The sequence below is a fragment of the Zonotrichia albicollis genome, chromosome 14, assembly GCF_047830755.1.
Source record: "Zonotrichia albicollis isolate bZonAlb1 chromosome 14, bZonAlb1.hap1, whole genome shotgun sequence".
Taxonomy (NCBI): domain Eukaryota; kingdom Metazoa; phylum Chordata; class Aves; order Passeriformes; family Passerellidae; genus Zonotrichia; species Zonotrichia albicollis.
Genome location: NC_133832.1, coordinates 4,768,468 through 4,791,197, shown reverse-complemented (window position 1 = coordinate 4,791,197; position 22,730 = coordinate 4,768,468). Strand labels below are relative to the sequence as shown.

The 22,730-nt window shown below is 52.5% G+C and overlaps 2 protein-coding genes across 3 annotated transcripts in view; one reads left to right on the top strand and one right to left on the bottom strand.

Annotated features, from left to right (window-relative positions):
- LOC102075343 (gamma-aminobutyric acid receptor subunit alpha-3) overlaps positions 1 to 16,692 on the bottom strand; it is a 117,289-nt gene extending 100,597 nt beyond the window's left edge. Inside the window, exons 1-2 of the mRNA XM_074551600.1 lie at positions 16,652 to 16,692; positions 15,940 to 16,059 (exon numbers count right to left, since the gene is read on the bottom strand). The gene's annotated coding sequence lies outside the window, so the exon portion shown is untranslated. The remainder of the gene's footprint in view (positions 1 to 15,939; positions 16,060 to 16,651) is intronic.
- An 83-nt stretch (positions 16,693 to 16,775) lies between these two features.
- LOC102060432 (gamma-aminobutyric acid receptor subunit beta-4) overlaps positions 16,776 to 22,730 on the top strand; it is an 88,530-nt gene continuing 82,575 nt past the window's right edge. For both annotated transcript variants that reach the window (XM_005484558.3, XM_005484557.4), the window contains exons 1-2: positions 16,776 to 17,802; positions 22,316 to 22,404. In XM_005484558.3, coding sequence (XP_005484615.1) covers positions 17,723 to 17,802; positions 22,316 to 22,404 — 169 coding nt within the window. In that variant the 5' untranslated portion in view covers positions 16,776 to 17,722. The remainder of the gene's footprint in view (positions 17,803 to 22,315; positions 22,405 to 22,730) is intronic.

Genomic DNA, 22,730 nt, shown 5'->3' with positions numbered 1-22,730 from the left:
CCCAGGCTCTGCAGTGCCTTAGACCCATCTCTGAGGGTATCTACTGACACTCAGACCCTCACCACAGCCCAGAGACCTCTGCCCAACAGTTCTGCTGCCAGGATTAACCCAGCCCAACCTGGAAGACCTCCCACAGAAGCACAGCACCTATCAATCAGTAAATATGCTGATTGGGATGTGCAGGTGATTTTACTGCAGTCTGTGGGGTGGGTACAGAGGTTCTCCCCAGTATCACAGGAGGCTGCAGAGGAGATGGATGCTGGCAGCAGTGCCAGGGTTGGTGCTCCCAGGCCCAGATTTTGTTCCTTCTCAGGCCATAGGTGAACACAGCCCTTCACCAAGATATTCAGTGCTTAGAATAATTCCTCAGCAAGCACCCCACCTGGAGAGCAAAGCCTTCCTCTTTCATGCTCTGGTTTTGAAACAAGATGTTTTTGCAGGAGGGTTTTAAAGTCATCCAGTCAGCTACAGATCACCAGTGGGAGATGATGCTTGGGCTAATGCTCAACTACATCTCCTAGGGCAAAGGCCAGTGAGAAATACTGCAGGAGAGCAGGCAGGGAGGGAGAGGAATTCCCTGAGCAGGAATTATTTTGAGCACAGAAAGCTGCAGAGCGGTGTGGAGCGAGGCAGAAGAAATTCAGGAGAGAGAGAGAGAGAGGTGGTTTTGCTGGGGGGACACAAAAGAACAGAGGACAGAGGAAGCTCTGAGGATTCCTCTGGGGGGGAGGAGGTGGGATGCTGCTCAGGGGGGCTCTGTGTGTGTGGGGGATCCCTGTCAGAGCTGGCTGGGCTCAGCAGAGCTGCTCCCTGCAAAGGGATTCCCTGTGCTGCCTGCGATTGGTGCTGGCACAGTGACGGAGCTGCTGGAGAGGATTCCTCTGCCCTGCACATCGAGCAGAAAACAGCAGCCCCATCCCCCTCTGCTCCCCTCCAGAGATGGGGGATTCCTGCCTCTGCCAGGGCTCAGCACTCACACAAAAGCACACAGGGAAATCCAGGGGGGTTTGTGCCTCTCTGCAGGGCTCAGGGGGAAGGGGCTGTACCAGCAGAGCACTGAGGAAGGGATTCAAAAATTCAGCTACTAATGAGAGCTGCTAGGAAAATTAATCCATAAACACCAGAGGTTTATGTCCAAAAAGGAGACAGAGGAGTCCTATTTGGCTTTATTCAAATAAAGGGAGAGGCCATGGGGATTCCCCTGGGATCTCTCAAATTTTTGGAGGACACAGCCTCCTTTTTATCCCAATTTTCCAGCCACATTTCCCTTCTCTCTTTCCCCATTTCTGAGGTACTTGAGAGGTTCAGACTTCCCAGAATGCCTGATACCAAATATTCCCCTCTAATATATAACCCTCCCTTTTAATTTTTAATTCTTATGGAATTTAGGAGGTTTTTTCCCCATTATTTCTTTCATCTTTCAATGCCTAATTTCATTTATCAGCAAACCTAAAGTTGATTTGTAAAAGCAAATAACTTTTTCCATTCATCAATCAGTGGAATCCTTCTCATTGTTTCTTTTACCTCCCAGTGCTGGTTTTACCTACCAGCAGACCCACAGCTTGTTTGTAAAGACAAATCTGCCATTCCTCTCAGAGCCAACACATCAGCTGCTGTGCCTGAGCCCCCTGAGCCATGGCAGGGTCTGTCTGTCCCCACAGATGGACACCAGCCAGTCCTGCAGAGCAGTCCTGCTCCTTCCTGCAGGTAAGGCAGCTCAGGAGATGGGACCTGGGTTCTTCTGGTGCCTTAAGGAGATGGAGCAGAGGCTGGATGGAGTTCAGAGGAATAAAGAGGAGATTTACTGGAAATATAAAGAGGATATTTATTTGTTGCCTTCAAAGGCCACACCCTGGCAGTACCAGTGCCACAGTCATGGCTCTGCCTAGATGGCTCCAAGATGGAAGCAGAAGAAGGCTTGGTTACCAGATCACTCACTTTTATAAGTTCTGCTCCATTTGCATCTTGGACTAATTGTCAAATTACGGCTCCAGCCCAAGCAGTCCCATCCTTCTTGTTTTTCTCTCTCCAGCCCACATTGTTTGTGCTCTTGGGGCTGAGATTTGGATCATTTGTCCTTGGTGCCCAGCTAGAGCAGGAATTGTTTTGTTTCCCCTCTGTGCACAGAGCTCACCATCCCCTCATATAAAGCCCAGACCCTCACACTAAAGCAGCACAGAATCTGAGAAATATAAAAAGCTAAAACCTGGGGCATCAGTTCCCACTTACCAACCCCTTCTGCCTTTTCACCCTCATGAGAAAAGGACACAAGTGTCTCCTCACCCATTCAGATCATCACAACCACGTCTGAGTGCAAAATAATAGAGCCTAAAGCCTGTGTGGAGTTCGAGTGTTTTAGTGACAAAACACTGCTCTCTGACACAGACCTCCATGGTGACCTCAGAACATTGCTCTTTTCTTGTCCCTCCTGCCAAGGGAAAGCTCACCCTCACTCTGACCTTGAGGGATAAGGAACAGGAGCTGGCTCATGCTCTGCCCAGCTGGGAGGTATTACAACAAAAATTGCACTGTAGGGGCTCAGCTGGGACCTTCTTTCCAGAGGCACCTCGGCTGTCTGCCTTCCTCCTTGGGTGTGAGCTGCAGGGGGATCCACAGAGAAGCTCCTCTGTCTGTGCTGGGGAAGATAGAGGTGGGCACCCCATGCCCCAGGTGATGCACTCAGGGCTGTTACACACTGTAACCTCCTAGGGAAAAGCTCTTTGGGGGGGTGTCCTGTTGGCTGAGCATTCCCAGGTGCCACAGGTGACTCTCCCCACGATCACCTCTCTCTCTAGGCTGTTGGTTTGAGGAGGAGCAACACACGGAGCCCTGCTGTGAGGCACCAGGCTCCCAGAGCCACTGCAGAGCTGGGGCTGCAGGAGGGGAACCTCAGAGAGCCCCTGCAGGAGACCTGGGCTTGTCTGCAGCCCTGGCCAGGGAGAGGCCAGAACCACATTGAAACGTCCCCTTGGCATCACACCCAGACACAAAGCAGCAGGGTGTGTTTGTCCTGGTGTAACCCAGACCTGTGGAGCACTGTCACACTGTCCCCAAGAAGGGTAACGTGCCTGGGGGATTTGGGGTTGATTTTGGGGGGGATTTTAGGGGTCTGGGGGGCTTTGGGAGGGATTGGGGGGGGTTGGTTGATTTAGGGGGGATTTGGGGGTTAATTTTGGGGGTTTGGGGGAATTTGGGGTTGATTGGGGAGGGATTTTGGGGAAATTTGAGGGGGAGTTTGGGGGGGTGGGGAGGTCACCCCTGGAGTGGGAGCAGGGACTTCTGCAACTACGATTGGTGCAGGGAGTCCTGATCTCATCTCCAACATCCTGGAGATCCCCTGTGGAAGCAGTGAAGATTTTGGCTATGCAGAAGAATCTGCTTTTTTAACCCCTTTGCCTCTTCACTCCTCCTAGCTCCTTAAGGAATATTCTGTGTGAGTCCTAACGGTGAACAAGAACCACCTAATGCTTGAAAAGGCCTGGGTCTTAAAACATTTTAAAAATAAAAAAAGGTAAGTCAGAGTTGCCCTCTTCGTCCTGCAATGGGGAGGGTAAAGTACTCCAGAGTGTTGATGAGAAATGTGGGATATCTCAGCCTGAGAGAGAGCCTGAGCCCCAATCCCTCTGCACACCTGCCTTTGCCTCCACAGGGAGAAATCCCGGCAGGAAATGGGGGACTGGCAGATAAAAACGTGGTTCAGCCCCCTGTGCCCCTGTCCCTGCTGTTATGAGTAAAAAATCTCCCAATTTTTTGGGGGGGAAAAGGGGCTGCAGAACCAGTTAAACCAGTTGCTGCCAAGGTGAAGTTCTACCTGTTTGTTATTGTAATCACCGGTCGTTTCGTTAATTGCTCCTTTAGTATGGGTATAGCCCAACCTGGGGCTAAGTTGTCCTTCTCCCTGGACAGTGAGAGGAAGGGACATGGGGGGCATCAGAGAGAATGCAAAATAACTTCAGGACCAGCATGCCATGGGAGGCCACCCCACCAAACTTACCGAAGGACCCCGAAAACAACGAGCCAACACAGAATTAAGAGTTCAGAGTCATGTCTGGACGTGAAGAACAAAGTACCGAGCCTGCAGAGATGCTAAGAACCTTCGTTGCCCCTTGTCCTGAGCAAAGACCTCAGCTGGAACCAAGACCTGAGCCTGGAAAACTCGAAAGTTGGAAAACACGGGGGTATGCTGCTGCTCTTGTGAGGACAGGACCCCCAGCTCTGTCTTTTAGTGGACAAAGCTGCACATTCCTCCTCCTCCGAGTCACCCTGGGAGCGACGATGGAGGCCGAGCTTCCCAACCTTGAGCTGATCACTTTTAATAAAGGCATTAAAAGGAGAAAAAGTCTCCTGCCCTGTTTATTTCACCTGCCAGCCGGGGTGCGGATGATGCCGTTTTCTCCCAGCACAATCCCGTCGTTATTCAGCTTGGCAGCACAAGGTGGAGTGAGTGAGTGCGGGAGGAGGGAGGGAAGGAGATAACGAGTGTGCGAGGTTGGCATTTTTGAATCTATCCAACATTTCTCCGCGTTGCCGATTGCAAAGTGCCGCCCGCGGCCCCTCTCCAGCATCCCGCGTTGCCATGCCGACAGAGCCTGCCAGCCCCTGTGTCGTGAGGGCCACTCGGCTTTCCTGGGAGCCACGAGCTCCTGGCTGAGGGATGTGCATGTGCCTGGCCCATTCTGACTCCTAGCAAAAGCATTCCTTGGTAATTGCCCCCCAGAACTTCCGATGCTGCCAGATGCTTTACCCCTCTTCAGCGCTTTTAAGATGCCATCAGCAGTGCTTGACTTAATCAGGACATCCTGGCACGAAAACAGCCTCCTCCTGACCCCTGCACTTCCACTGGGAATTAAATATGATAAAGCAAAGAGCTTTTCCAGCTCCCTCAAAGCCTGGAGAGCTGGGGGTGTAAATGTGAGTGGCACCACCAGGAGACAACAGATACCTTTGAGGTGTTGGCTGATCCAAGGACATGGAGCAGTGGATTTGCTGCCTGGTCCTGAGCTCACACCAGTGTGACAAGGTGGGGATGTAGCACAGAAAGCAGGAACACCTCAACCAGCAGCTACCTGAGCCTGGAGAAACAGGAATTCCCTTGGATCAGCAGTGTCCTGTGCTGAGAGGATGGCTCACAGTGTGAGGGGAGGCTGGGCTGATCTCCAGGGCTCTCTTGCCACCAGTGTTCCTGTGATGGATGTCTGGCCATCACTGATTTATTGGTTCAGTTTTCCCTGCAGAGCTGGGCCGTCCTTGCTGGAAGAATTATTTTGGTGGTCTGGGAGACAACTTCACATCCAGGAGCTGGAATGGTGGCCTGGGAAGCAGGCTCAGAAGCTCTTCCTTCTGCTGGCAGGGTGCTGGCTGTTACAGATGAGTAATGAGATGCTTGGCTCTCACAATGAAGGGGTGAACATTAGGTGTGTGCTAAGAGAAGTTTTGTAGATGTGTAGTTTTGTTACTGCAATGTGTCCTCCCCTTGCTTTGCTGTCATGGGATGGCTTGGTCACTGGGGCATTTGGGGAGGGTTGGCTTGTTAATGTGGCAATACCTGACCTCTAATCAAGATGTCAGAAAGTGACTTCCACCCCTGGATGGCAAGGAAGGAGCTGGCTGACAAGACTTTAAGAGGAACTAGAAGTTTAAAAAGCAGAGCATCCATTTTGGAGATGAGCACATGGCTGGTAGTCATAGGGGCTCCCAGTGCTGTAGTTTTTCCTTATTTAGTCCTTTTGTTGTATTTTTTTTTGTTACATTTTAATAAACCTTTAAAATTTATAAAAGTGGACAGTCATTTACCACGTGGCTAAGACACCTTAGGTGCAGGTTCCCTGGGGACAGGGGCATCCAGCTCCATCTTTGACCCTGACCCTCATGGTTTTATCTACAAAATGCTTTGTCCTCTCCAACCATGGAGGAAAAGTCTCCTCTGCTCTGGGGAACAGAGAGTAGAGCAAGGAAAGAGCAGCAATACAGGTCAGCTCACTTCAGTGAGTGTGGTGTGTGCTGTGTCCTCCTTTGGAGCACCCAAGAAGATGTGGAGCCCTGAATTGAGCTTGGGCTGTGAGGTTTTTAGGCTTGGCAGTACACTTCCCTTGGGACCCTGGGGAGGGCAGCAGGGGCATTTGCTTTTATTCAGTTAAAAAACCCAGCAAAAATGATATCTGCAAGCCCACCGTGAGCAGCTGGTGGCTGGGAAAACCATGACGAGCCAAATGTGTAACTGAGATTGTGATTCTACCTGTGTTTAACCCAGCCCCTGCTCATCTCCAGCCTTTTGGGTGCAGATGAGGGCCAGAAACACCAAAGCAAGCAAAGGAAAAGGTGGTGCTTCCATGAACTGGGAGTTTAGGGTTTGCTGGGTGCCAGCCCAGAGGTCTCAGCTCCCACCTGCAAGCCCTGCCTGCACATCCCACAGCAAAGCTGAGCTCTGTGGCCATTCCTGGTCTCCACTCCCTGCCTTTCCCTGCTGGAGAAGGTTTGCAGGGAGCAGCTTTGCAGGATGTTTTACACTTCTCCTTCCAGTTGCTTTGTTCTCTGCCTCCCTGCTGTTTCCTTGGAAAAGTTAATTTCCCCTATGGACTTTCTTTAGATGGAAACATTCCCCCTCAGTGCAGTTGGTGAGCACAGAAAACAACAATTTCCAGCCTGAATGGAAATAATTAGAAGCACCTTTTGGTGAGGAAGAAACGAGCATGAACTGAGAAATATTGCACCCTGGGTGCAATCCATGCCTGGGGTCGCTCTGTGTGTGAGATCCTTTCCTTTCCCTTTCCCTTTCCCTTTCCCTTTCCCTTTCCCTTTCCCTTTCCCTTTCCCTTTCCTTTTCTCTTTCCTTTTCCCTTCCCTTTCCCTCTTTGTTTCCCTCTCTTTATGTCTTCAAACAGCTAAAGGTGAAGGAAATGAAGATTAGATGTGGCCTGGATTTATGGCAACAGCTTCCCAAAACCTCCTGTTTCAGCTCCAACTCTCTCCCAACCACCTTCTGCAGCAGCTGGCACCAGCAAAAAGCAAATGTAACATGTTACTGAAGTGTTGTGACTCTTTGTGCACTCACCTTAGGCTGGTGCTAGCTGCAGCAGGAGGTGTTGGGTGGTGGAAAATCAGATGTTACAGCTATTGCTTTGGTTATAGATAGCTCTGCCTGGGAAAAGGCAGTGGAGTAAGAGGGGAGGGCTGGGAAAGGATTCACAGGGTGCTGGGAAGGATGGAAGTTTGACAAGAAAGTCTCACAGATATGTGTGCTTAGCAGAAAGATTTTTGAATGTAGAGTCTGATGAAGGAATAGAGATGGAAGCAAGTTTTGATATAGAAGAAAAGAATTGCTGAGCCAGTCTTACTGGATAACCAAGGAGGCAAAGGGTGTGTTAGTTAGAAGGGGTTTTTATGGCTAAGAGCAAAGGATAAACCCACCCCAAACAAGAAGATGTTTTTACCAAGCAGAAAGATAGCAGGCAACAAGTCAGCAAATGTTGCAAGTAGAAAAAAGGTCTCAGAATTTTCCACTGCAAGAAAACTGTAAAACAACTTCCAGCTTAAACTGTAATGTACTAACTTTTAGTGATTGGAGAACAGTAACATGAATATGGTAATTACAGTAGTTATGATAGGCTATAGATAAAAGTTAAGGGATAGATTGGTTCTACTGTATGAAGATGTTCAGCTAAGAAAAGTATAAAATGCATTGTAACCAAAAGAAAAGTATATAATTCATTTGTAACCTAAACTCAGGGTCTTCAGGCCTGCCTGCAGCTGGAGCTGACAGCTGTGGGCACAGCTCTGTCGCCCACAACCCTGGATGCTGTAACATCTCAGATACAATAAACTGCATGTTGAAGAGCTGCCTGGAGTCCCACATCCCTCATTCAGGCTCTTACTACAGGGAACACACTGTAACCCTGTTCTGAACAGATTTTGGACTATTACTCCTGAAAAAAAAAAAAAAAATTTGCTTTTCCTTGTGAAGCTGAGGCAAGGACAGCGTGGTCAGCAGTGCAGCTGGCACAGTCAGTGTGCCCAGTGCCCGTCCTGGGCTCCAGCTGCTTCCCCCTGCCAGGAGCTCCCAGGAATGCTGCCTCCCCTCCCCTGCTGCTCCCAGGTGCTCTGCTGAGCCTGAATTTTTGAAGACAGAGCAAGAGGATTAATTTTCTCAGAAAACACAGCACAAAGTGGAGATGTTCTGCGGAGAGAGGATGATTTTTTCCCCCCTCCATGCTCATGATAGAAAATTGTAATAGGCTTTGTTCTGATGAGTGTTGCAGTACTTATCAGGGTAAATTTAGTATTGCCTCCTATTATAAATGACAAGAAAGGTACAGCTAAAAACAAAACTTTATCCTGACATTTCAGAAGCAGCTGTACTTAGATAAAATATTTTTGCTCGTTTTTTCAAATTGGGATCAATTAACTGCTGGATTTGGAATTTCCTGCCAGGTCAAAATCCTGTTACAGCACTGTTTATAGTCAGTCTAGGTAAAAAAACCACCAAAATGGAAAGTACTGAGGTAAAAGTTTTAATTATTAAGAGTCTAGAGCCGAGAACAGGGAAATCACAGCCCATCAACAACCCTACTGCTCCCTCACCATGTGAGTGTGAGCAAAATACCTTGTTTTATGTGTCCCAGAGGAAACATGGGTGAATTCCTCCTCCTGAGGACACTGTGGGATGGTGTGAGTAGGCTAAAACAGCAAAAGGGGAAGCCAGAGGGTGGCCAAAGGGATGGGGATGACAATTTTTGCAATGTGCTCTGTGCAGGGGCACTGTTGGTGTCAGGGGAGGGGTGTGGGGGGCTGAGCTCAGCCTCCATCCTGACCCAGGGATGAAAATGGGCTGAAATCAGCAGGGAGAGCTGGGCAAACCTCACCTGTGGGACAAAGCAGCACTTCAATACATTTCTTGGGAGTGTCTGACAGGGGGACCTCTCTGCTCTGGATGCAAATGTAAGAAGAGATGTACAGGGAGAGCTGTGGTTTTGAGAGGGATTTGGAAGACCAAAAGCATTTGGTATGGATGGAAAACACTTGCTTTTCTCCTTCCTTCCTTCCTTCCTTCCTTCCTTCCTTCCTTCCTTCCTTCCTTCCTTCCTTCCTTCCTTCCTTCCTTCCTTCCTTCCTTCCTTCCTTCCTTCCTTCCTTCCTTCCTTCCTTTTCCTTTTCCTTTTCCTTTTCCTTTTCCTTTTCCTTTTCCTTTTCCTTTTCCTTTTCCTTTTCCTTTTCCTTTTCCTTTTCCTTTTCCTTTTCCTTTTCCTTTTCCTTTTCCTTTCTTTCCTTTCTCTCTCTCTCCAAACAGCTAAATGTGGAGGAAATTAAGATTAGACTCACAATTAGACTCCCAGTGTCACCTGGTGTGGATGATCACTGCTCAGAGCAGCTCCCTCAGCCCAAACCAGTGTAACCAGCTTCAAAACTTCTCTGAGGCAGTGAGGGCAGCAGCACTCTGGGTGTCCCTCAGAGGTGAAGAATCACTACAGGTTCTGCAAGGAAAACTGCATTTTCCTGCAGTTCTTCTTCAGCTGGGACAACCCTGAGCACAGACAGCAGCTGTCCCTGAGAGGTGACAGCCAGGAGCCTTTGCAGCTCCTTGAATGCCCAGATGTCCTCTCTGGGCTCTCTTTCCCTTTCCCCTGTTTTCTCTCTTTCTCCCTACCCTCAGTTAGACTTTTATCTCCCTCTTGGTTCTCGGCAGGTTTTTGTGACCATGTTTTCACTCCTGGTGTCTCTCCCCTTCCCTCTGCTCCCCAGCCTGGAGCAGACCTGCCCTGTGCTCCATCACTCTCAGCCTGTTGCCAGGCAACCCAGCATCACATGGATTCACTCCCCAGCTCCCAAACAAACTGCAGTACAGGGGATTTTTCTCCTGCTTGTCCAGAGAGGGACCTCACCTGTGCTCCTGACAGCTCTGAGGGGTCTCCAGCAGTCGCTGCTGGCTTTGCTTTTTCCTCACTTTGCCTCCCCATCTGCCACTTTGGCACCTGGGAGGGCACACACTGAGTTCTGCTGGAAGGTTTGTTGGTTTCTGGGGCTCTCTTTGGGCACAGCCCCACTTGGAGTGATGGCAAACCTTGCCATGATCCTTGTCTCCCACAGGGAATTGTTGAACAGCTCTCCCACCCTCAGACTGCCCAGAGCCAGGGAATTACACAGGAGCTTTGTTTTCAGAACTCCAAAGGCTGAAATGGCTCCAGAAGTTGAGGCACCAGCCCAGGTTGCTGCTGTCAGCAGGCTGATGGACTGTCAGACCTGCCTCAGGGGCAGGACACACATCTCACTGTCTCCCAAGCCATAATGTACAAATCCTGTTTGGTGACAGCCATATAACACTCCTGAGAGCTAATTTTGGCACAATTATCACCCTTTTCAGGTCATAAAAGTCACTCAGCACTCAACCACCTGATTAGAGCTGTCAGCCAAAGCCTCCAGCAGCCTCTGCAGGGGTGAAGCACCATGGGAAAGCACACAGGGGTTATCCCACATGAAATGCTGAGCCAGAGAGGACCACACATAGTGTTCCCAGGGGAAATGTGCTGCTGCCTGTCCCAGGCAGGAGGAGTGCTAGAGGAAGGAAGCACACCTCTCCCAAAGCAGGATGTGCCTTCAAAAAGCACGTTTTGTATGTGGACTCCTGCATTTCCACACTAACATCTGGACTTGAGAGTGTCCAGCTGCCATTACAGAGTGAGTATCCAGTTCTTCCATCACAGACAGTGTCCAGTTCTTCCATCAGTGTCCAGTTCTTCCATCACAGAGTGCCCAGTTCTTCCGTCACAGTGTTCAGCCTCCATCACAGAGTCCAGCATCCATCACAGAGAGAGTGTCCAGCTTCCACCAGTGTACGGTTCTTCCATCAGAGAAAGTGTGTCCAGTTCTTCCATCAGTGTCCAGTTTCCATCACAGTGTCGAGTTCTTCCATCAGTGTCCAGTTCTTCCATCACAAAGTTTCCAGTTCTTCCATCACAGAGTGTCCAGCTTCCATCACAGAAAGTGTCCAGCTTCCATCACAGTGTCCAGCTCTTCCATCACAGAAAGTGTGTCCAGTTCTTCCATCACAGAAAGAATAACCAGCTACCATCACAGTGTCCAGTTCTTCCATCACAGAAAGAATGACCAGCTACCATCACAGAGTGTCCAGTTCTTCCATCACAGAGAGTGTCCAGTTCTTCCATCCCAGAAAGAGTGTCCAGTTCTTCCATCACACAAAGAAGCCTGCTAGCTGGTTTAGGTGTCTGGTCAAAACTGAGACCAAATTTGGCAGTCAGAAACCTCCCAGCTGGGAATGGAGCACTACCAGTGGAGACCAGAACATGGTTCAGGGGGTCCTGATCTGCTCCAGGGAAGGAACTGAGCAGAGCAGCTCCCTGGCATGGTGTGACTCTGGAAAGGTGAAGACTGACAGCTCTGGGGATCCTCTTGCACCCTTTGTTGGGAGTTTTCAGGCTCCATTAGCTCTCTGAAATGCCTGTGCAGCAATGCACACGGCATGGGGCATAAACAAGAAGATTTAGAGATCTCTGTGTGGTCACAGAGCCATAATCTCATCACAGTACAGGTCATGGGGAACAGGAGAGCTGCTTGAGGCCTGGAGGAGAGCCAAGTCACTCCAGTGCTCAGAAAGGGCACGAAGGAGGGCCCAGGGATCTGCAGGCCAGCCAGCCCCAGCTCCATCCCTGGAAAGGTTAAGGAACAGCTCATCCTGAATGTCATCTCCATGCATGGGGAGGAGAAGAAGGTTACCAGGAGTTGTCAGCCTGGGTTCAGCAGGGGGAAATCATGCTCAAGCAGTCTGATAGGCTTTGGGGATGGGATGGCTGCCTGGTAGGTGAGGGAGAGCAGTGGTTCCTGGCTGCCCTGGCACCAGCAGGGTCCTTGGCACTGTCCCATAACCTCCTCACAGGGAGGGTGGGAGGCTGACAGGTTGGGGTTGGACAGAGGGCTGAAAATGGGCTGTGTGGCAGAGCTCAGGGGTTCTGATGGTGGCCCAGAGTCCTGCTGGAGGCCTGTGACTGGTGCTGCTGCCCAGGGGACACCACTGAGCCCAGTCTTGTTCAAATTAATGCAGTCATGGCCTGGAGGAAGGGGCACTGCATGGAGGACACACCACAAGCTTTGTCACGGGATAAGCACAGGAGAGGACCCCAGGAGAGCTGGGCCTGACTCCCTGAGGCTGAGTGGAGTGCAGTGTCCCCAGGGAGCCTCTCCTGTCACCTCTGCTGTGTCCCCTCAGCGCAGGTGCTGGTTGCTGCAGGGCTTTAGGCCAAGGCAGGTGGCACCTGCTCTGGGAACACTTTGTCCTGCAGCCAGCAGGGACCAGCAGCTGGGCTCCTCTGCTACCCTTCCTCCTGGGTGCTGAGCCCTAGGACAGGAGAGCTGCGGGGCCAGAGGGAGAAGAAGGAGATAAAACCATCCACATCTCCATGTGGTGGTCAGCAGAGGAATTTTCTGCTCAGATCCTTGTCATCCGTTCTGCTGCTGCTTCCAGATGTTTTTGTTGAGGCTCCATGACTCAGACCAGGAGCTTTGACTCAGAAGGGGGCTCCTCTGCTGGCACAGGTGGGCAGGAGCATCCCTAGGAGTGAGAAGGGGGACACCCTCTAGAATGGAAAGGCCCAATGGGGGATATGGGTGCAGCCCTCAGAACAGATTCCATCACTAACAATAATGAGCAGAGTGGCATTTTTGGGCACTCCTTAACTCTCTGCAGGGGCTGAAGAGCCTTTTCATTGCCTTGTGCCCTTCACTGCCTGTCCCAACACAGTCAGAAATGCCAGTGCTCCTCCTGAGCACCATCATGGAAATGCAAAGAGGAAATCAGCCAGGGCTAGACATGAGGAATTTGTGATCAGAGGATGCAGAGTCACTAAAACAGGAGCCACATCTGCCCAAGCAGCTGCCACCAAGTCAGCCCCACCAGTCCAACGGGGCTGTGACTTGTGATCTTTCCTTGGCAGCACCTGAGGGTGTTTAGATGGCACTGGGGGGATGATGGAGCCTTGGTCCTGTAGGATAGCTGGAGGGAAATCTTTCCTGCAGAACCTGGAACTGGAATTGCAAAGGCTGTTTGGCTTGGTCCTGGATGGAGCTCCAGAGACTGAGGCTGTATTCTGGACAGGGTGGGAAAACTCCCCTTTGCCTCTGCTTGTCTCTATTTCCACCTCATGATGTGCACTTCACTTACTTTCAGGTTGTTTTCTACTTTCTGCACAGAAATGCCATCTGTAAGGCTTTTTTTCTCCTTTTCCATTAAATTTCTGGTTTTGTAAAGATTCTTTTGCTTTCTCAGCTCTTGTCCTTGTTCTGCTTTAGAAGAACACCCATCTTCTTCTGGAAATTGTTGGCTGGACAGAAGAGCCAGCTCTCCAGCTGTCTGGGAGAGGGGATGAGGGAGATTTTTCACCTTGATGGCAAGCCCTTGGGAAAAGCAGCACTTGGGGAGTTGGCAGTGGCCACTGGAGAAGGGAGGTCAGGGTGTGGAGATTTCAGCAGAGCAGAAAGTAAGAAAGGAGTGAACATAAGTGATTTGATAGTGGAGGAGAGGAAATGGCCACAAACATGAAGCCCATGGTCTCTGCTGGGTGGTTACAGCCACAGGTGGCATCCCCAGCAGCCTCTCACAGCCATTGGCAGGGTCAGGATGTGAAGTTCAGAAAAAGCCATCACTGGGCCCTCCCTGGAGAGCAGGCAGCCCCCAGCAGGGCAGGGAGACACTGAGTTTGGGGCTCTGGGAGGGGCCCATCTTCTGGAGGGCAAGGAACAAACCCCGCAGTGAGCACGGGCAATCTGCATCATCTCCTCTCCCTCATGAGTGCCAGCAGAGATGGGCACTAACTCCAGAGCACCCCTTTACCCCAGAACATGGCTCCAGGTAGGGTGTTCAGGAGCATCCAGCAGCTCCTCTGCATGCATTCCCTGCCAAGCAGGGCTTCCCAAAGTTTCCTGTTGTGGCTGAGTGGTCAGATAATTCACGGGGCATGGTTTGTGCTCCCGACTGGGAGAACTTGCAAGCACAAATGTCACCATTTGTGAACATAATTTTTCCTCTTCATGTGTGCCTCTGACATTTGCTTTTCACTTACCTTTCCTGCCAGTAACTTGCAATCATGGCTGGTGGGAGGGAGCAGAGCAGGAAGGGACCAGGAAGGGCTTAATGGGGGCACTGGTGCCTGAGGGGAAATGCTTCTAATCTCCCCAAGAGCTCCTCCCTGGTGCCCAGCAGCTTAAATCAGAATAAATGCTTCAGAAAGTCACTGCTGTCAGGAGCTCTGTATGCTGGCAGCAGCAGAGGAGGTAAATGCTGTACCTGTACAGCAGCCAGCACCTGACGACACCAGGCAGCTCATCCTGGGCACGTGGGGACATCCTGCAGGGCCAGATCTGCCGGGCTGGCTCCTCTTCTTCAACAGAGTCATGGAGAAACCCTATAGCTTTGCCCATGGACCCCTCAGCCACAGGAGCAGGGAGCCACAAGCTCCTGGGGGTGGTGACAAAGCATGAGTTGCTGGTGACACCGGGTGTGTGGGAGCCCAGGGGCACCCTGAGGGCAGAGTGCAGCACTGGGAGCCCAGGCACACAGGCTTGCTGTGGGCTACCACACAGTGAAATGTCACCAGCTGGGTGTCCTGGGGGTCCCTGCACCCTGCACTCACTGTGGAGCCCATGTGGAAAGGCCAGCAGTGAAAGCCATGGGCAGCATGGCCCTGATTCCACAGGGGCAGGCACATTCACTGGCAGGTGACAAGTGCCACTTACCTGCTTTGGGCTTTGGGAAGGCAGTGGAGATCACTGCTCTGAGCTTAATTTACTAAGTCTGGACAAGCAGGGGTGGTCTGGGTACTAAACCAAGCAGAGAACCTTTTCCACCAGCCTCAGCAGTAAGTGAGAAGATCTTCTCCCCTGCCATTCTAGCCCAGCCTCACTGTGGATGTTAAACCTTTCCCAGCCTTCCTTTTCCCCACAAGCCCCACAGGTTCAGTGCCCCCAGGGACACCAGGCCAGCTCAGCACAGCACTCAGCTGCTCCCTGGTTTGGTGGCTCTGCCTGGCCCAGCCCAGTCTGGCCTGCCAGGGAGAAGCTCCTCATAAAGGTCACACCCCACCAGGCTGTTTGGGAGATGGAGATTGGGAGCACAGGATCTGTGGCATGCCTCTGATGAGGAAACCATGTAGAGCCAAGCCAAGCATGAGGGAAAGGAGCATTAGGAACCCCAGAGAAAAGGATGCTCCCAGATTTACAGAGAAATCAAAGAATCACCAGGTTGGAAGAGACCTTCAAGATCATCGAGTCCACCCCAGCCCCAACACCTCAACCAAACCCTGGCACCCAGTGCCACATCCAGGCTTTGTTAAACACACCCAGGGATGGGGACTCCACCACCTCCCTGGGCAGCCATTCCACAACTTTATCACTCTTTCCATTAAAAACTTCTAATATCCAGCCTGTATTTCCCTGGGCACAGCTCGAGGCTGTGTGCTCTGGTTGTGTCAGTGCTGCTGCAGACAGAGCCCAGCCCCAGCTGAGCACAGGCACCTTTCAGGAGCTGTGCAGAGCGATGGGGGCACCCCTGAGTCTCCTTTTCTTCAGGCTGAGCACCCCCAGCTCCCTCAGGGGCTCCTCTCAGGGTTTGTGTTCCCAGCCCTCTCCAGCCTCCTCTGGACACATTCAGGAATCTCCAAGTCCTTCCCAAGCTGAGGGGCCATAGCTGGGCACAGCACTCAGGGTGTGCCCTCACAGTGCCAGGGACAGGGGCAGGATGAGTTCCCTGTTCCTGCTGGCCAGATCTCCCTGCAGGGAAGGGCAGGACAGAGCAGCTGCCCAGTGGCCACTGGACATTGCCCTGTGCCCCTTGAGGCATTTTGGAGCTGGTCCTGCCCAGCTGCAGTGACACATCTGCTCTGCCCCTTGTCCCAGAGGGCTTTGGGGACCATCTACCCACAGGTGCCAAGCTGGACATACCTGTTCAGAAGGGCTGCTCTGAGCTGCCAGGCAGGTGCAGAGGAGATCCCATCAGATGTTTCCTCCTTGAGCCATGGCTTCTGCTCTGCATTCAAAGTGCTGCTGGATCTCTTCTTTTTCCTAGAGAAAAGAAAAAAACCCTTCATGGTAGTACACTACTGCATGCCTGATGGAGATTTCCTGCATTATATTATTTTTTATGACAAAGATCAGAAGGTGGTGCACAGGAGGCTGTGATGATTTCAATGACTGTTACCATTCCAGCAGGCAAAGCCTCAGCACCAGGAGCTGATCCCCAGCAGCATTTCTGGAAGTTCAGGCTCCCTTTTCCCACAAACTCCATTGAATGCATAACAGCATCCTTCAGGGAGAGCTGAACATCCCTCCTGAGCTGGGCTTCCCCAGCCTGGGGGAGTCTCCAGCCCCAGCAGAGCCTCCAGATCTCCCCCAGTGCCCCTGGAGGAGCCACCAGGCCACTGGGCTGTGTGGCATGGAGACATTCTGAGTAAATCTCCTTATTTTCCATCTCTGTGGCTGCAGGAGGAAGCTCAGCCTGTGCTGGTGACAGTGTTTCAGGCAGCCACAGCACCCATCAGCGCTCACAGCTGAGCCCCTCTTGCCCAGGCACAGCCCCCCTCTTGCCAAAATGCCACCACCTTTCCCATCATCTTCCCTGCACCCACCTCCCCGGGCAAAAAACCCAAAAATCCACCTCAGCAAAAATGCTCATCCATCCCCTCTGCAAGCCAGCAGGGGTTAATGCTGTCAGCCATGACGTCAGGATCCCAATTTGTCCAGAGAGTCCCCCTCCCCAACCACAAACTCCCTCTCTCCTCCCCTCCTCTTGTGACTTTGCAATGAGCAGCAAAACTCCACAGGAGCTGCGGCAACAGCACTAGGGAGACATCCAGCCCTCCCTGCAGACAGGGATTTATCTATTTTCTACACATGCATATATGTATTTTTTTTTATTCACCGGGCTGCATTTGCTGTTCCTTTTTTATTTTTATTTTTTGTAGCCTTTTCACAAAAGCCCCAAACCTCCCAAGTGACGAGCCTGAGATTTCCCTAAAATAAAATAACAGCACAGTGGGGCTGGGTGGCTTCCCCTTCCCCCCTCAGAAAATAAAGAGGAAAGGGGGAGCAAATAGGTAAAATCCAGAATAAAATCATATTGCTTGAAAACTCACACGTCCTCCCTCTCTCTCTCTCTCTCTCTCTCACACACACACACACACACACACACACACGCTCTTTCTCCTCCTCCTCCTCTCTGAAGGTGGGTAGCAGGAGCCATGCAACATCTGCAGAACCGGATGGCAAAAGAGCAGGAGGAAAAATAATCCAAGTGGAGTGCTCAGGGGACACTGAGTTGGGTTTTTTTCTTTTTCTTTATTTTTTTAAATTTTTTTTTTCCTTCTTCTTCTTCTGCCGCGTACCTGTGAGATTCGATTTCACATTTTGCTGAGCCCATTTTGGGGCATTTTATTTTTCTTTCTCTTGGGATTTTCTCCATTGCCAGAGGATGTCTCTTGTTGAGAGGATGCTGAAAGGAAGAAGAAACGAATTCTTTGACTGGCACTGAAGGAGCGGGGGGGTATTTTTCCCCCTCATTTTTTAGTTTTTTGTCATTATTCTTTTTCTCTAGGAAATCATTAACTGGGGGGGGGGTTGGTTTCTTTTTTCCCTCCCCCCCCTTTTTTTGGAGGGGGATTTCGGAAGATCCATCTTTTTTTCCCCTCCCCTCCAAAGATTTTTTTTTTCATCCTTCGTCTTTGTGGAAATGTGGACATTTCAGGCAGACAGATTGAGTGGAATTGTCTCTGCTTTAGCAGCTCTTTGTCTCGCCTGCTGTGCGCAAAGGTAAGGATTGCGATCCCAGGCTGCGGGGACAGGGGGGCTGGCACAGGGCTTGTTTGTCTCGGTCGGGCTTTTCTCCATCGAGCTGGATGTGGGGAAGAGGAGGGGGTTCTTCCCCCAAATCGCTTCCCCTGCCGTCTGCTATCGTTATTTCCCAACCCGTGCCGTTCCGCGGGGAGGAGGGATGCTCGTACATGAGATGGGGAGCAGACCCTGCGGACGGAGCCCACCTCGCAGAGCGTGTGTGCGCGTCCCCCTGCCCAGCCCGGGGGAAAATGGCCAAACGAGGGGGTTTGCTGGGGAACATGGTGCCCGCAGGAGCCGCCGGAGCCCCGGAGCTGCGCTAGGCGCCCGGCAAGGCTGCCTTGGCCACGCACACGCAGCCACGCTCGCATCCGTGCGAGCTGCGCCGTGCCACAGCCCCGGCTCTGCGGAGCTCCGGGGGCGATGCCCACGGCCGTGCGGGATTGATGGCATGCAACACCTCCTCTGTGGGTGCCATGCATCCGGATCCGGCCCTGCGTGTGCGCAGCCAGCCGTGCCCGCCCGTGTGTCACTCACACCTACGGCAAAGCTTCACCTGCCCTGCGTGGCACCGGGCAGAGCTGGCACCGCTCCGCTGCCCGCTCCGGCTGCAGCTGCTCCTGAGCTGTGCCCGGAGCACTCGCAGCGCTCCGGAGGTGCGGGAGCCCATCCAGCCTGGCCGAGGTGTGTGGAGCGCACCTGTTTGCTCGCTCATCCGCTGCTTTCACGCACGGGGGTAGCGCTGCCTGCTGCTGCTGCTCGCCCTCCCTCCCTCCGCACACCTGCGGGCAGGTGCGTTTGTCCCTGCGCCTGCCGGGGGGAGCTCTGGCATCTCCCTGCTCAGCCGTGTACAGGGAGCAGCGCGTTCCTGGCGCACACACGCAGTCCTTACGGGGCTCTGAGTGCCCACATTTTGGTTCCTGTGGTTATAAACACGCACGCAGTCTTTGCAGAGCTGTGGGTGCCCAGATTTGTGTTCCCATGGTTATAAACACGCACATGCACGCACACACACAGGTTCTTGTGGGGCTGTGGGTGCCCATATTTGTTCTCCCATGGTTATAAACATGCACAGGTCCTTGTAAAACTGGGGGTGCCCAAATTTGTGCTCCCATCACTATAAACATATGCAGGTCCTTGTAGGTCTGTGGGTGCCCAGATTTGTGTTCCTGTGGTTATAAACAAGCACAGGTCCTTGCAGGGCTGTGCGTACCCACATTAGTGTTCCCATCATTATAAACACACACAGGTCCTTGCAGGGCTGTGGGTGCCCAGATTTGTGTTCCCATGGTTATAAACACACACATACACAGATCCTTTTGGGGCTATGGGTGCCCAGATTTGTGTTCCTGTCATTATAAACACACACAGACACACACAGACACACACACACACACACACACAGAGTCCTTGCAGAGCTGTGGGTGCCCAGATTTGTGCTCCCATCGTTATAAACACACACAGGTCCTTGTGGGGCTGTGTTCCCATGGCTATAAACATGCACAGGTCCTTGCAGTGCTGTGTGTGCCCACATTTGTGTTCCCATGGCTATAAACACACACACAGGTCCTTGCAGGGCTGTGTGTGCCCACATTTGTGTTCCCATGGCTATAAACACACACACAGGTCCTTGCAGGGCTGTGTTCCTGTGGCCATAAACACGCACAGGCGCAGGCGCGTGCCCACCTTGCCCACACCATTCATGCATGGTCCTGTTGTGTGGGGACACACAGGCAGGCAGCTTGGGAGGCACTGGCCAAGCAAATGTGTGACATTCAGAGCCCACAGCAAGCCCCTTTGCTGAGACCTGTGTCCCTGCATGTGTGTTTGTCTGTCCAGCGCTGATTTTTACCCACAGCCTGCATGTGTGTCTGTGCACAGCTCGGAGACAAAACACTCTCCATGTGCACGAGCCTCCAGCTACTCCTACACAGCCCAGGCAGCAGCACGGGGTGCTGGAATGGAGAGGTTGGGCTGCAAGGGTACGTGGCTGTGCAGAGCACATGGCCGCTGACACAGAATCAGGGGCACAGCACTCTGGAATTCAGATCACAGGCTGGCTGTGCGTGCTCCCCGAGCGGATGCAGACCCACATTCGCCAGGAATAGCACTGGCATGCAGCTGCTCGCCCACAGCTGGGCAAATGCACGACTTGCCTCCTCCGTGGGAGGGATGTGGCTTTTTGGATCACAGGGAGCACTGGGAGGCAAAAGACCTTGTCCTTAATCATGATAGTTTATTCCCTCACTAGGCCACCTTGTCACTGGTGAGGAGGAAAGTGTGCCCACGGCCCTCTTCCCACTCTGCCCCTTTCTGCAGAGCTCCTGTTTCCTGTCTCTACCTCAATTTCCTTTCTAATATTAATGAGGTATAACTGATTCCTGAGTTTTATGCACTGTAGGAAGCCAGGCAGAGGTGTCCAAATCCCTTGAGAGATGCACAGTGTCCATATTATGAATATGGGAGCCTGTGTACCTAGGAATGGCTGTCTAGAGATGAACAAGTGCTGCTGCACGCTCTCAGTGCTCAGTGACAGGACTGTGCTTTGCATGCTGCAAAACCTCACACACCTGCAGAGAAATCCACAGGTGCAAGTGGACCTTGCAAGCCTGGGCACGGCGTTGTGGAAGTGCCCACCTGTGCCCACCTCTCTGGCCTTTTCACAGTGATTAAAGCCCAGCAAGGAAGAGCTGTACCCCTCTCAGGAGCACACTCAGGAGTGGAGATCAGACCCCTTCCCCGGCCAGCACTAGGGCTTGTTGGTTGGGCATGCACCAGAGCTAGGGGCTGCTTCACATTTACACATCCCTGTCCTGCTGAGAAATTCCTGCACATCCCAGAGAGCCCTGAGACCTGCCGAGACCCCCAGGTGGTCCTACATGCCTCCACCCACAGCCCTAGGGAGAGTCTGGATCACCAGACCCACAAATGCCTGCTTCTGTGTTCCCCATAAATCATGTCCACAGCCCAGTGTCTCATCACACCCCAGCAGAGCAGGGTCTGCCCCCCCACTTCACCCCCAGGCACCCCCAGGCGCCCCAGGCCCTGGCTGGGATGTGGTCACACACATGCACACACCTCTGAGCCTGTTCTGCAGCCTCACCCAGTGCTCCCCTGTGTCTGTGTGACTGTGTGTCTGTGTGCACAGTCAGGGAGTCCCTACCTGCTCCGTGCAGCCAGGGGAGCACGCCTGTCTGCCTGTCTGCCTGTCTGTCTGTCTGTGTGTGTCTGTGTGTGTGTGCAGACTCAGGGACATGCCAGCGGCAGCCCCTGGCACGGGGCTGGCAGGCAGAGGCAGTGCAGCTTTCCAGGTTGACTGGGATGGATGTGGGAGGCGGTGTTGACAGGGAGACATGCTGTTGTGGTGGGTGACTGCAAAGAGCAGCAGTTGTCACCGGCAGGGTCTCTATTCTCATGCAAAGCAGGGGACGAGGGTGGCACAGAGGCTGGGGATTCAGGCACAAAACCTCATACACCCCGCAGCACTCAATAGGTCCGGTATTTTTAGCATCCCCTGCTTTCTGGTTTCCCACCTTCAGTTTAGGTTTGGCCTTTGGGCTGATTTCACAAGGAGCTCCTTTCCTGCCGGGTGGATGTTAGGGAGGACATCTGCCCTCTCTGTGTGCAGGTTAAAGGGCTGGGAGGGAAAGGATTACTGCTGTGGCACACAGAGGGGAAGATGGACTCTCCTTCCCTGGCTCTGCCTCTTGATCTGCGTTGCTAAGAAGTCACAGTGCTGCTGAGTGACAGAAACTGAATTTTTACACAGCAAAGATCAGACGTATATCGAGGCCGTAGGAGAAAAAGGAGCCTTGTTTTCTTCAATATCTTAATTGTTTGCTTCAATAACCTGAAGAAAGCCCTGGGTGCAGTGGGAAGTCACACTGGGGTGTGTGACAGGGCAGGGTGCCTGCTGGGGGCCACCCGTGTGGTGGGGACCTTGGGACGTGCCAAGTCTGTGCTGGGTGATGCAAGAGCCCAGCTGGGCTGAGGAAGGGGAGTGAGACTTGCAAGGGAGGGCTGCAGCTGCCCCAAGCACAGCCTGGGGCACAGAAAGGACAATTCCTGCCTCTGTGTCTGTGCACCCCTCTGTGGGCAGGGACAGGGAAGGCCCCTAGGTGTGTGGGTTGGTGGCCAGGGTGTTCATTGAGGGGTGCAGCAGCCCAATTCCTGGGGTGCCTACACCAGAGGGGCACCAAGAACAGAGCTTGTGGTGCCCCAGAGTCAGGGTGAGCTGCAGAAGAGGAACCAAAACACTGCTGAGAGTTCTGAGCCCTTCCCAGGATGGCTCAGAGGCTCTGTGGGGCTCGTGGGCATGGAAGTGGCTGGAATCTGTGCCAAGGACAGAAGACATGAGTGAGAGAGAACACAGAGAGGCTCTGCTGGTGGCTGAGGTGTTCTGGTGCCTTGGGGTGTGAAGGATGCTGAGGGAGCTGGCCAGCACCCCTGGTGCCACACGGGATGACGAGAACTCTCTTCTTTTGTCTTTCAGCCCCTCCACTGGAAATATTTCTGTGGTGAAAGAGATTGTGGACAAACTGCTCAAGGGCTATGACGTCCGCCTCAGGCCCGACTTTGGAGGTGAGGCGGGGCAGGGGACGGGGACAGGGCACAGGGGACAGTGGGCAAGGGCTGTGTCTGTGCTGGTCCCTTGGCCACACACACCATGGGCAGTGCTCCCCTCAGACACCTCCAACCCTAACGTCCTTACAGCTTCTCCCTCACATTCTTAGGGCCTTCTCTCTCACATCCTTAGGGCCTTCTCCCTCACATCTTTAGGGCCTTCTCCCTCATGTCCTTACTGCCTTCTCCCTCATGTCCTTACAGCCTTCTCCCTCACGTCCTTACAGCCTTCTCCCTCACGTCCTGAGGGCCTTCTCCCTCATGTCCTCACTGCCTTCTCCCTC